The sequence below is a fragment of the Hydra viridissima genome, unplaced genomic scaffold (assembly GCF_058129835.1).
Source record: "Hydra viridissima isolate aposymbiotic clone 2 unplaced genomic scaffold, HvirCarnegie_v1 scaffold_14, whole genome shotgun sequence".
Taxonomy (NCBI): Eukaryota; Metazoa; Cnidaria; class Hydrozoa; order Anthoathecata; family Hydridae; genus Hydra; species Hydra viridissima.
The window spans coordinates 7,537,807-7,551,650 of record NW_028324313.1 but is presented as its reverse complement, the minus strand read 5'-3'; the positions used below and the strand labels follow the sequence as shown (position 1 = coordinate 7,551,650).

Below are 13,844 nucleotides of genomic sequence, written 5' to 3'. Positions count from 1 at the left end.
TTTTTATTTTCTATTGTCCTTTTTTTCACGTTAGACAGGTTGCGTTTATCGCCATACATTTTTATAATACGCTGCAGGTTGCTCTCTCTTTTTTAAATAATTTAGCGTGGAAATGTGGAAATTGTCAAACGTAGGGGTCACTTTATTATAAATCATTTTTTGTGATAAGAGTTGAAATAATTAAATGTAGGTTGTTCTAGTTTATTATAAATAATTTTGTGAAAAATCATATAAATTGTTCGAAAGCGCTAGCTCTCACTTTTTTTAATTAATAATTGATTGAAAAAATATGTGTAAAATAGATTATTATTTTCTCATTACCATGTTTTGTATAGTTTATTTGATATAAACAGATTTTGTTATGATGTAAACACCGCTGAGTGCGGTGATTTTTATCTTCTATAGTTATACATATTTTTAATAAATACATATTTTTATTTCATTTTTATTGTTTGTATATTTTTCAATATCCGTCAGTTTCTCATGTTTCCGTCAGTTTTTTAACTTATTTTCGCACGAACGTAACTCAATAGCTCAATCTCTTTTACGAACAATTGGTTGAGTGAGTGGTAATTGAGTTTCTGATGTGCGACATTTTTGAACAAAGAAGTTAATTTCCTATTTGATTTGTGATTACAAACAACTAAACTTTTGCCTCTTGGTGAAAAGCATTTTTTGGACAAAAATTTCTTTAGAATTTTTTTCACCATTTGAACCACAAAATATTTAGTTTGCTGACTATTCAAGTCCTACGAAATTTATAAAGTACCAGTGAGGGAACATAAGTTAAATATTAAATGCTAAAGCAAATTTTCTCTCCTTCCTATGACGATTCATTTCATCATATTTCAAATTTTTTTACTTTGTTTACAGTTGAAAAAAAGCTCATACAAACGAGATATAAACAAAAAAACTGATACAAACAAAGAAAAGGAGTATTTTTAGGGAAAGTGTGTGAGCTGAATGGCTTCTTCATCCCACTCTCCTCCCTCCCCCCGCAAAATTAATCAATCAATGAGAGCTTTGGACATCCTTTTGTATTGTATATTGTATATTTATCTAATATCTAACATATAGTTTTTTGTTTACAGATAAAGAGAATAACTTACTTCGCTCCATATCTTGTTGACATCGTAAAATAAACTCTGGTCAGGAGAATTGTTGAAATGCAGGGTATCTATAAATAAGTCTTTACGTATTTCGAACCTCTGTACTTTAGATAAATCACTATCACCTAAAAAATAATTGAAAACTTAAAATTAACAATAAAGCAAAACGAGTATTTCTGTGATCTGCAAATTTTATCAAATCTAAGTTGGCTGGCCTGCCATTTTTTCAAACTCATACTAACCAAAACAATAGGTTGTCATCTTGCGAAACGTTTAACAACTTATCGGAAATATTTCCGACAAGTTAACTAATATTTAAACGTTTTTTAACTTGTATTTAATATATACTTATTTTCTTTTTTTTTTTTTGTATTTATATATTTAACGTCAAAATCTAAGTGGCTAAAATATTTCCTGCTTTACTTACATAATACCTATTATATTTAAAATGGGAAAGAAGTCACTTATCTGAAAAAAATTATATCATTGTAAAGTCGGTCGTTATGAAGTTTCGTGGTTTATAAACTTTCTCTAAATAACAAATTTCGTAAAATTTCTAAAAATCATCTGCTACATATGGTTTATATTTCTGTACACCTTTTCTTTTTTTTTTAATCGAAAACAGTTCATATTTTAATCAAAGGTCCAACATTCATCTAAAAGAAGTACGATCAAATAAATAGCAAATATTTTGGATATTATTCAAAGAAAAATCTTTCGAAAACTTTTTTTAATTTCTTGTTCAAATAAAAGCAACACACGCCTGCACGGAGAGCTATAAAACATAAAAGTCATGCTCAAAAAAAAAAACCAATTGGGTTTGGTAGCCCATACATCCATGTTTCAAAAAATGAAAAATTTGAAATCATCTGTCTACGTCCAAGGAAAAAAAATGACTTTGATTTTTTGGATTTTTTTGTTCCTTGCTTCATCGCCCTAGAGAGCCTCAAACCACAAAAGACACACTCAAAAATAAGAAATAAATAACAAAACTGATATTACTATTATTGATATGCATAGTCTAAACATAGAGGCTTTAAAAATAAAGCCATCAGCCAATGTATAGGAAATCATTTTTAGTTTGAACTTGTCAGTCATTTTGACCTTACTTTTAATGGAAAATATTTCTTTGATCACCATTTTTTCTTTAAATTTGAATCATTTCTAAACTTAAAACACTGTCGCAAAATAAAAAAAACTATTAAAGTAGTGTCTGTTATTAAACTTCGGCAAAGGCTGTTTCAAAATTCTAAATATTATAGGTTTTATTGACTGTGGGTTTTTTTTTACAAATTACAGTTACGCACAGGTTAAACAAATAAATATTTAAAAAGATTTAATCTCATAAATAAATTTTTGAATCAGTTTAGATAAATCCATAGGTATTTTCTCAGTTGATTTTTTTTGTCACAAACACTTATTCTAAAGTAGCAAGGTTTCAATGTTCAATAAAAATGCAACAGATATATTTCACTTAAATGTGCTTGCTATTGTATTCAACCACACATCCTTCACAGTCTTGACATTGATAGTTTGAAAATTGTAAAGAGTAGGCAGCTTGACAGATGCTCCTCTTTCAACCCTTCTAAGTTGATTTCTACACGTTCCACACATTCCAGTTGGAACTCAAGAGTCCAAAAAGTCAATGTCTGTTGAAAAAATGTTTTTGAATCTCTCAAAGGCTACACCAGAAATTAATGAACTGCACTTTTTCATACATACAACACACACTGTTTTTCTACACTCTTTCTGAGATTTGGCACTATTGGGCATTTTGAAAGAGTCCAAGTAAAGTTAAAATTACAAAAAGCACTTATTTTATTGTCAGCAACTAATAAAAAAAATTATGTTTTTACAGCTTCCTTATTTCATTATTAAATGACATAAATATGCAACACTGTAACATTAAGTACTAAGCAATAAAATGGACCTAGCTATTCAAAAAATATGGGCTTAAAAAAACGTTTAAAACACTTGACTTTTAAAAGTAAGCGAATTAGCAGGTAAAGATACCCCTAGGGTTATGCAATTTAAAACGGATTAACAATAAAAGCATACTAGTTTCATTTTGTTCATTTTATATGGTTATTTTTCATCAAATTTGATTTTTTCTAGCGATTATCTATCAAATTTTATAGTTATTCATAAATAAGTATCATCTTTTCTTCCTTATGCCTTTAGGAAAGGAGCCAATAACATGAGAAAATTCAAAGTCATTTTTTTTCCTTGGACGTAGGCAGATGATTTCAATTTTTTTATTTTTTGAAACATAGATATATGGGCTACCAAACGCAATTAGTTTTATTTTTTGAGCATGACTTTTATGTTTTGAGGCTCTCCGGACAGGTGTGAACAAAATGTTCTTTCTTTGTGCGCTTTTAAGATTTTCGATTAAACAGATTTTAAACGCGGGTAAGAATTTCGTCATCGCACCAGGTTTTAAGAAAATTACACTTATTTTTTATTACAGAAAAACAACTTATTGCTAATTCTTACATCTAATGAATACATTCTTTAAATTCAGGACCTTCTCTCTTCAGTATCCAGCAGTAATCAACCAATATTGTGGTATTTCAGGACCTTCTCTCTTCAGTATCCAGCAGTAATCAACCAATATTGTGGTATTTCATCCGTAACGGTGTTATTTTAAGCTTATCCAAATGAAATCGTTCACCGTGTTTTCGTCACTTACGTCTCCAAAATTTAATGACAAAAAGTCGATGTAAAAATCTATGTAAGAAATTCATTAAACGGACATATTGTAACCAACAGAATTAAATGCAAATTACATTTTTATAACCTCCTTGTAGTCTTCTTAATGTTTTCCTAAAAATTTTAAAACATTTTAAATGTGTTAACAAAAAAACTATGATATATATTTTCTCTCGTCAGTTTATATGATTATAAGCAATCTATAACAACCAAAGCAACCTATTTGCTTTGATTCTGGTGCCAGACGTCCCAACTCTATACCAAATTTTTGATCTCTTTTGGGTCGATTTGATCTCAAACTTTCAAGATTTCAGATCTTTTTTTTTTCTAAATAATCTCCTAAATTACAGTCCGATATTCCCCTTTGTGCTGGCCATTCCATCACCTCTATAGCATTTTCAGTGAACCAATTGTGTTTTCTTTGCTGTATGCTTAGGATCATTGTCTTGCTGGAAGATAAAATTGTTTCCCAATCTTAAATTTCTTTCAGAAAATTTGAGATTCTTTTTATGAATGTCTGAATATATTACGGCGTTCATGATGCTATCAATAAAAGTTATTTTTCCAACTCTTTGCCATGACATAGCACCTCAAACTAGAATGTTTCCAAAACTAAAGTTAATAATTCCTCTCATACAGCTTAATTTTTATGGCTCTTCACTTTTTCATCAAACTTTTTGAACTCCATCAGATGATTTTAGGTTCCACTTTGACTCATCGCTCCATAACACTTTCTCCCAGTAGTATAGCGGCGTAAATTTTAGCAAATGTTAATCTTCATTTCATATTTTTAATTCAAAAAGGTTTCTTGCAGGCTAGTCGACCTTGAGATCTATGATCTCCGATCCTGTTCCAATTAGTTTCTGGAGTGATCTTGGTGTTATGATCTCCTTCGTCTTTTTTCGTGACAACTTTCTTACAGATTTAAAGCCGTTTTTTTTCTTCAACTTCAAAAGCATCAAAGCTGTAGTAGAAGGTCTTGTATTTATCATGGATAAAAAAAAGAATTCAGGGTATCAGTCGCTTCAAAGATAACGAGCTGGTGGCACCAGTTACCAGAGAGCATGGGGGTATATATAGGGTTTAGTTTTGTAGAGTAAAAGAAGAGGGAAGCCCGGCTCAAAAAGTGGAGACAGGTCATTTTAATGGAGATTTTTTTTTTCTTTAAGGAGCATTAAGAAATAAGATTAAGCATAAATAAGTGATCCAGAATGTTCTAGTTGACGATAATACTATTCTGGAACAAATCATGTGATTTCTAAAATGATGGATTAACCTGTTTATGTTACAATCCGCTGTTGGGAAGAGCTTTTTCAACAAAAATGCATGTACATCTTTGAAGTGTATTTCTTTCATTAGTAAAGTAACTATGAAGTCATACAACAGCCGATTGTCTCTCAACCATATAAAACCTGAGCGTCACAAGGGATTGCGCTCTATTGAAATAATTCATCATATATTTTGAGTTTGTTATAAAGTAATAAAAATTTTCATGACCCTCTCCGGTTTTTATGAACTCAATAACCCAGCACAGGATCGTTTCACATTTTATTGTTATTGAAAAACTCTAAATGTTTAAACTCAAATTTTTCATCTTAGTATAAGTCCTTCGATGAACTAACTCAGTGACCGCTACAACTCGCTTTGATAGTTTTCCAGAATGATAAAGTTGTTATGTTGAAAAACATAAAATGTCAAGACGCAATAAATAATAATTAATTAAAAATTAATCCCTCCCAACTAATTAATTAGAGTGCTACTAAACTGTATTTAAGACAGTTTACTTTATTGCCAAAAATAAACGTAGATCTCATGCAGATTATTCAAACCTTAATTTAGGCGTTTAATGACCGAGTGATTTTTAATTTTAGAGCAGATATTAATTCAATTTGCATAAAAACACAGTTTGATTATATTGTTCAAATTGCAAAATCTTTCAGCCTTTTGTAAGAGCATTACAATAAATAGGCGATATTGTTCGTTATGCTTTTAATGATATGCCAACAAATGTTAACAGAAATTGTAGAGTTGAACAGTGGAATTTATTCTAACAAATTTTAGAAATGAATTGCTTTTAAGCAGCTACGACTAAAATATCCATGGATAATTGGATGGAATGAGCAGTGTCAAATATTAAAACGTTAGGTCAACAAAAAATGTCCATATTTAAACACTGTAAAATGTAGATATTTCTCCATTCACCGAATGAAAAATAAATGAAAAATAATTTTTCTGGTTAACTAAGTAACTACCATAAGTTATACAGAAGTTTATTAAAATAGGACCTAGAAGTCCCTTAAGCTAAAGTTAATCACAAAAAAACAATGTCACTAGAGTCGACCTACATTTTATAGGTTATGTAAAAATGTATACAGAATTCAGTTAATGCAATTAGTTCTATAAGCCAGATTGATAGTGTTTTTAAAGATCTGGTCAAGATAGAACATAAGAACTTTATAAGCTACTCTTTCAAATTCTGAAGACATATATATTTTTTTTACAGGATAATAAAGACCGGACTAAACTACCTACCTTGAAACCGAGAAACAAACCAAATGGATCGGCGTCTGACTAAAATAAATTTTGAAGCTGATAAAAGATTATGGATCTTAGATTACGCTGTTTTGTGTTATACCAAATCTTAATTATACCGTTTTAAACCCCCACTATTCATAACAAAAATAGAATTTATGAAAATGATGAAAACAACAGATGTTTGTGTCTGGTTTTCACAGTCAAAACTGTTAAAAACTTTTTATGCTAATATAAAAGGATTTCAAATTTCCCATCAAAAAGCCTTTGAAAGCAGACTTTTCTAAGACTTTAAAAAAAGAAAAAAAAAAAATGCAGTCAACTAAAAACCAGATCTCCCAAATCTAGGTAACTTTTGGGGCTAGCTTGTTTATTGGATTTGAAACTTTTAGTTGACCGACCTCTTATAGGTCTATGTAAAACACGGTTTTTCCAAACTTCAAACTTGAATCTTGATGAACTTGGACTTCTCGAAAGATACCGTAGGATGCTTTTTTACGTGATTTATATCGGAAACTTGTTAATAATCTTTAGAGCGATATCTTTGTAAACTCGACTCTAAACAAGCAAGAAAATTTTATGTGTCCGCATGCATGTGTAATGACAATCTTCTACTACCTACATACCTCTAGCGAAGTAGGATTTGCAAAGACGATCGGAAATCCTTTATCGCAACTTTCTCGAACGCTCAAATGTAATGGAACATCTCCTTTAAATTTAAATGCGAATGTAATTAGGGAAACCAGCGATAAGACACAATAAAAAGTCTGAGCAAAAACTGTTTACATGTCGGTCGAGAATTAAATAACAAACTGAAAAAAATCACCTAAAATTTCAACACCCATTTCAGCTTTCAGCTTTTGAGCACCATCGTGACCAAAAATATGCGTTGCGTGAGAACAGTTTGGACATACGAACATACTCATATTTTGTACAAAACCTAACACCTAAAATTGATACATTTATAAATATTATTAATACACATGCTACCGTGGTATTTTAAAGATTTAAAAAGGTTATTTAAACAAACGACATCCTTTTTTGGAAAATTACGGAAAAAGATGACTCTCCCCCCCTCCCCTCATGTATGACAAATCACGTTACATTTTAAAAATATAAACTTTCAACTAAAACTATTCTACGTACCGGTATACCGACTTTGCGAAACATTTCCGCACCTCTTCTTGCATCAAGCAATGCAATGTCTTGAGGCGTTGTCACAACGACTGCGCCTTTACCAAATTAGCGATCATTAAAATACCATAATAATTGCATTTTATATTCAATTTTAACGATTCATCCGAAAATCGTGGAGAGAACACATCCAATGCACTTATTACCTGCATAAAGTTTCGGATATTTTAACAAAGAAAATATTTGCAAAACACATTTTACCATTTACAAGAGTTTCTTGCGAAATGGAAAGTTGAGTGTCTCCAGTACCAGGAGGCATATCTATTATGAGATAATCGAGTGGATTCCAGTTCACTTCTCTTGTCAATTTATGAATTGCTGACATAACCTTAAAACAAAAACAAAAAAAAAAACGTCGACAAAAATTAATTTTAGAAGTTAATTACATTTACAACAGTATGCTTTTAAAACCCTACCATTGGTCCTCGCCAAACAATAGCTGAGGATTCATCAACCAAAAAACCGATTGACATGCTAAAAAAAGTATTACGCAACTATAAAATTATTCCATGTACTATCTTTCCATGGAAAAGGTTTTTTAGAAATAAAATGCTAAATGATAAAATACTTCCTCTGTCCCAAAATACTGTTTCGAATATTTTGGGACAGAAGGAATATTTTAGGACAGAAGGAATATTTTGAGACAGAGGGAGTGTTTAGAAAAGTTAAAAATAATAATTTAAAACACGTTAAACACTCGCTGCAACGAATACTTCATCTGACAAACATTTTCTTTACCGAAAAAAATGTTCGGTCTTAAGAAAATTAGTTATTTTTTTGTTAAAATCGTGTATTACGAACATTTAAAATAGCAAACATATGTTGTCCAATACTTTTTAACTTAAAGAATGAAGAAATAAATAAATAAAATAAAATATACCATTTGATGCCAAAATTAGACAATGGAATCATTAAGTTCTCTGATAAAAAATATATTAAAAAAAATAATAAAAATGTTAACTTCAACAAGATTCTAAACCTATACAAAATACTTTTAATAAATAAATTCATTTGTTTTCACTTAAAAAAAATTAAATTAAATAAGAACAAATATTAATAGTACAACAAGAATTTTCTTGACTGATGTTTAAAAACAACAATTACTTTTTTTAATTGATTTGAAAAGCAATATCATTATTTTAGAATACGTGTCCGAAAAAAATGGCAGCCATATACACCAAAACTAGTTTTACTCGAAACAATATATTTTGTGAATAATTGTAAATGGAATTCAAAACATAAAAAAAACATTCAGAAATACCAGAAAATAAAAGTTTAGAAAAATTTAATAAAAGAAAATAATTGAAAGACTTTATTGTATTATTATATAAATATATATGTATATATATATATATATATATATATATATATATATATATATATATATATATATATATATATATATATATATATATATATATATATATATATATATATATATATATATATATTAGGGTGATCCAAAAAAACTTTTTTTTACTTTTTGTTATTCCTAAGGTCTAAATGTGTTCATTTATGAAAGAAAACATTGTACCAAAAAAATCAGCCAAATCGGTTAATATTTAGAGGTCGCGCTGGGGCGATCATTATACCCCTCTAAAATTGGAATTTTCAAAAGTTCAGTAAAATATTGACCTTTGTTTTCTGTACACATTTCGGTTATTTACCGTTCGATTTTAATAAAATAAAAACGAAAATAAAGCTCTTATTACACATAATAATTTTTATTAAACAACATTAAACAACAACAGCTGCTCATTGTCGCCTGGTTTGTTTAGCACTCAATGCTGATTTTTTTGCATCTGGTAAGACAGCCCTGTTATCTGCAACTAAATTTAGCACATACTTTTGCTGCTCTTCATCTTTTGTTAAGACAGCATTAAAGTCTTGTACTAACTTCACCCCTCTTTCGGCGCAATCATTAAAAACTTTAAGAGACTTCACTACTTCTTTAGAGTCGGCATACGACTCATTGTTTTTCCAGTTTGAAGGATCTTCTTCAAGAAAGGAAATGTCAATATTTAAGAAATTAAAAAATGAAAATGATTTACACGTTACAAGGTCCTCAAGGGATTTACTCATTACATTTGTAATATCTGCTAATTTCTTTGATGGCCTATTATTGTCTACGCATTGACGCTGAAGGGCAGTTATCATTTTTCTTTTAACTTCAATCTCTACATCATCACTAAAAAAGGCCAAAGATATAAGTTCTTCACTTAAATACCATAGATGCCGCTTCATTGCCTCGGTTGCAGCGGTCGCTATATTTTCATTCATTTCACGATATTCCTCAATATTTTTTAGAAAATCTAAATCATTAAATGGGGCCGAGGCACTGAGTGGTGCAGTAAACCACTGTCGAACATATATTAACGCAGCAAACATGCTAATATCTCTTACTGCGTTTAATTCATGTTGCACCATTTTAAACTGATCTCTAAATAACCATATTTTAATTGAATAAATAAGTTTTGCCATCCACCGAGCATGATGGAAGGCTCCAGGTGCTTTAAATCTTATTCCACTAGGAGGTTGCTCTCCTAAATATATTAGACATAATTCAAGAAGTTCTTTATAATCATCTCGTGGTTGTGAGTCTTGCAAACATTTTTTTAAGAAATTAATTATAGACGATTTTTTTTCAATCGAGACGTTTGAAAGATATCTTTCAGCTTCTTCATCTTGCACTGTTGGGCTAAAATCATCTTTCTTGATATTCTTCCAGGCTTGTTTAAATCGTTTGAAAATAGCAACATCTGGTCCGGACGTTGTTGGAAAATAAATTTTAAACACAGATCCTGCAACAATTTCAGCAATGTGATGACGACAAGCTAAATTCAATAATTCTTTTCCTAATTTTTCTTCAAGTAAATTACAAGCACCTTTCTCAGATCCTGTATTGCTAGCTGTGGTATCAAACGACATGCCACAGAGATTATTAATAAGATTCGAAGCGTCCCATTCATGGAGGGAGGCTACAACTGCAGTAGCAATGGCTTCTCCTTTTGAATCAGGAAGTTTTGGCACTCCCAGAAGTTTTTCAACACCACGCCCTGTTACTAAAACTGACAAACGCTCAACATTTCCACTTCCATCAATGTCTGCCATCATTTTTCCATCCCAATGAACTGCGAGAGGTACATCCAGTTTGAAATTTTCTTTGGTTTCATTGTAATGAGTTTCACGATAATCAGTTCTTGGCCTATGAAAAGTAGTAACAGATATAGAGAACTCTTCAATGGGAGCTCCTAAACTTTGCATTGTAGCTGCTACAGTTCACATTGCCACACGATTACTTACTTTTCCTCTATCTAAGGAAGCGACAACTTCAGGGGTAATAATTTTTTTTACAGAACGCTTACTTTTCAGACCGAAGCTTTCTGCAACATCATCTTTTCCTTTCAAAACTACGATATCATCATGATCGCTACTAGCAGGACTTGAAGGCGAAGTTGAATTCTCAAGAACAACTACTTCTTCAGAGCGTTGTTTCCTTAACGCTTCTTTTTGCATCTCCCTGCAAACTTTTTTTTCTTCTTTCTCTGCATCATCTTTATCAATGGAACCCAAGACCATGTTTCTATCATCTCGTTGATCTATGAGGAAATCGCGATCTTCAGCAATTTTTATTAAATCAAAAACATTAGTTGGTGCAATATCAAAAAGTTTCATAATTCTCTTTTCAAAGTCTGTTCCTTTGCTTCTAGCAACAGCTGATTTCTTATTTCTGTCTTTTAATAGATCCGTATATTCTTTATGAAATTTTTCAAGCCTTGTAACTGCATTATCCTTTCGAATTGTAGGAATTTTAGCTTTTTCCCAAATTTCACAAGTTGATTTGATAACTGTTACCGAACTTTCATGTATACTCAATCCTTTCACCTCATGGTGGAAGAAAAAACATTTTAATACTTCCAAAATCGTTGGAAGCTTAAGATGGGAAAGCATTGATATTGGTTGACCAATTAACCATTTTGCTGTAGAACTGCGTGTTGACTTTGCGACTGCAGCCATTTTAAATTTTCTTTAATACAGTGTATGAATGAAAATATATTTTGTTGTCACCTATATTTCCAGACAAAATTAGTTTCTTTGAAATTCGCAATTATATCACTTTCTTAAAATACTGTAATTAATATTATTAGTCAAGCAAAATAGATAAACTATTGTAATTTTATTTCAGGAATCACAACACTCTCGATAAAGTCTCGAACTGAACTAAACCATATAATAAGCCAATATAATAAAATATAATTAAATTTGGCTTAGTTTGCAATTTATTTTGCCACTTTAATATGCATTTAAAAAGGAAATGTTGTTTAACAAAAATTATTATGCGTAATAAGAGCTTTATTTTCGTTTTTATTTTATTAAAATCGAACGGTAAATAACCGAAATGTGCACAGAAAATGAAGGTCAATATTTTACTGAACTTTTGAAAATTCCAATTTTAGAGGGGTATGAAGATCGCCCCAGCGCGACCTCTAAATATTAACCGATTTGGCTGATTTTTTTGGTACAATGTTTTCTTTCATAAATGAACACATTTAGACCTTAGGAATAACAAAAAGTAAAAAAAAAATTTTTTTGGTCATTTTTGGATCACCCTAATATATACATATATATATTACCCTAATCTATACATATATATATATATATATATATATATATATATATATATATATATATATATATATATATATATATATATATATATATATATATATATATATATATATATATGTATATATATGTACAACTATTTCAAGTTGTATTTTTTCCATCTCTTGCTCGTATAAGAGTGCTAAATATTTTGTGTAAATAGAGCAATATATATATATAAATATAAAACAAAGTCAAAACAACAATGTATGGTACTTAAATTACCTGCATTAAGAGTGGGTTCACCTGACAATCCCATCATCTTTGGAATGGAAGGTCCATATATATCTGCATCAAGAATGCCCACATTTGCTCTCTAAAATTTGAAAGTTCAAAATAAACAAATTGCAAAGTAAATTGGGGACAAAAGCAATTCAATTGAAAAAATAAAAGCAAAAAAGCAAATAAATACCTGTTGAACAACTGAGATTGCTGCTGCAATATTTACTATAAAAATCAATGAAAATTTAAAGTTATAAATTTTTTTTTACCTACTTTTTTAATAATATTTTTTTTGATAGTAATTGATAATAATGATGCTATTTGATAACAGAATAAAATATTTACCAGCAGTAGTTGACTTTCCAACACCACCTTTTCCTGATGCCACAAGTATAACATACTTTACTCCTTTAATGGCCTCTTTTTTTGGAAGTCCTCTTCTCATTAACTCTTGTTGCTTACTTGTGATCTTTGACTAAACATTTTAAAATCTCATGGTAAAACATAATTATTTTATAACCGAAACTGATTAGACAGGTATTAAGTTGCCTAAAAATTATAAAATTATAATAAAAAGCCTTTTTGTTTTCATGTTCTAAAGACATTTTCTTGAACCTGCAAAGGATTTAATCATTTACATTGACCATCAACAAATCTATAAAACTTAAAGCGATGGCAGCTATAGCCATGATCATATTTAAAAAAAAAAAGGTTTAAATATATTTGTTTATAAGTAGCATGTAATAAATATAAAATACACAAATTATTCTTACTGCATAATAAGATTCAAGACTTCGTAAGAACTTTAAGTAAATGCACAAGAAAGCATATTTATAATTGGTATTTTAAAAAATATATATACACTTTGTTTCCAAAACTAGGAAGGAGTAAAAAAAATCTACAAGCATCCATAAAAAATCAAAATAAATTTTAAAACATTAAAAGAAAAGTCTTTAACAAACTTCTTACATTATATTGTCTGTATATTAATCTGCAATAACTTTTAGAACCATTACAACGCTGGAACTGGAACAGCTTGTTGTGTAACATCATGGATAACTATTAACTATTTTTAGAATGCAACATTACCATATATATATATATTTAGACATAATTAGCAATATATATATATATATATATATATATATATATATATATATATATATATATATACATACATACATACATATATATAACTATTTTGAGTTGTATTTGTTCTATCTTTTGCTCATATAAGAGTGCTCAATATTTTGTATAAATAGAGCAATATATATATATAAATATAAAACAACTATGTATAGTACTTAAAGTTTCATACCTTCATATATATATATACATACACACACACACAGAGACACAGACACACAGAGACACACACACACAGACTCAAATACACAGACACACACTTAT

At 29.6% G+C, this 13,844-nt stretch overlaps 1 protein-coding gene across 10 annotated transcripts; it reads right to left on the bottom strand.

Annotated features, from left to right (window-relative positions):
- Positions 1-1,109: 1,109 nt before the first annotated feature.
- Positions 1,110-13,544, bottom strand: LOC145181228 (iron-sulfur cluster transfer protein NUBPL-like). Of its 10 annotated transcripts, none has more exons than XR_016447068.1 (14): positions 13,404-13,541; positions 12,780-12,909; positions 12,625-12,659; positions 12,438-12,528; positions 8,428-8,467; positions 7,964-8,021; positions 7,749-7,875; positions 7,500-7,585; positions 7,180-7,300; positions 6,980-7,062; positions 6,755-6,911; positions 6,354-6,392; positions 3,606-3,839; positions 1,110-1,234 (listed from the first exon to the last, which is right to left on the bottom strand). XR_016447068.1 is itself a non-coding variant. In XM_090072285.1 (11 exons), exons 1-11 carry the CDS (start codon positions 13,485-13,487, stop codon positions 6,858-6,860), a joined length of 909 nt encoding a protein of 302 aa, XP_089928411.1. In that variant the 5' UTR covers positions 13,488-13,541; the 3' UTR covers positions 4,962-6,857. The 10 variants fall into 10 exon arrangements, 2 of the variants coding, with proteins under 2 accessions (XP_089928411.1, XP_089928412.1); XR_016447069.1 differs by lacking the exon at positions 1,110-1,234 and adding an exon at positions 1,461-1,640; XR_016447067.1 differs by lacking the exon at positions 3,606-3,839 and having other exon boundaries at positions 1,115-1,234.
- Positions 13,545-13,844: the final 300 nt, after the last annotated feature.

What these genes read in the sequence shown, in the direction of transcription:
- LOC145181228 (XM_090072285.1), bottom strand. Translation starts at nt 13,487, where the DNA reads ATGATGTTACACAACAAGCTGTTCCAGTTCCAGCGTTGTAATGGTTCT. An exon ending in TTCGCAAAGTCGGTATACCG is followed by an intron (nt 7,301 to 7,499) that starts GTACGTAGAATA and finishes TATCAATTTTAG; the next exon opens with GTGTTAGGTTTTGTACAAAA. An exon ending in AATGGGTGTTGAAATTTTAG is followed by an intron (nt 7,063 to 7,179) that starts GTGATTTTTTTC and finishes TTAAATTTAAAG; the next exon opens with GAGATGTTCCATTACATTTG.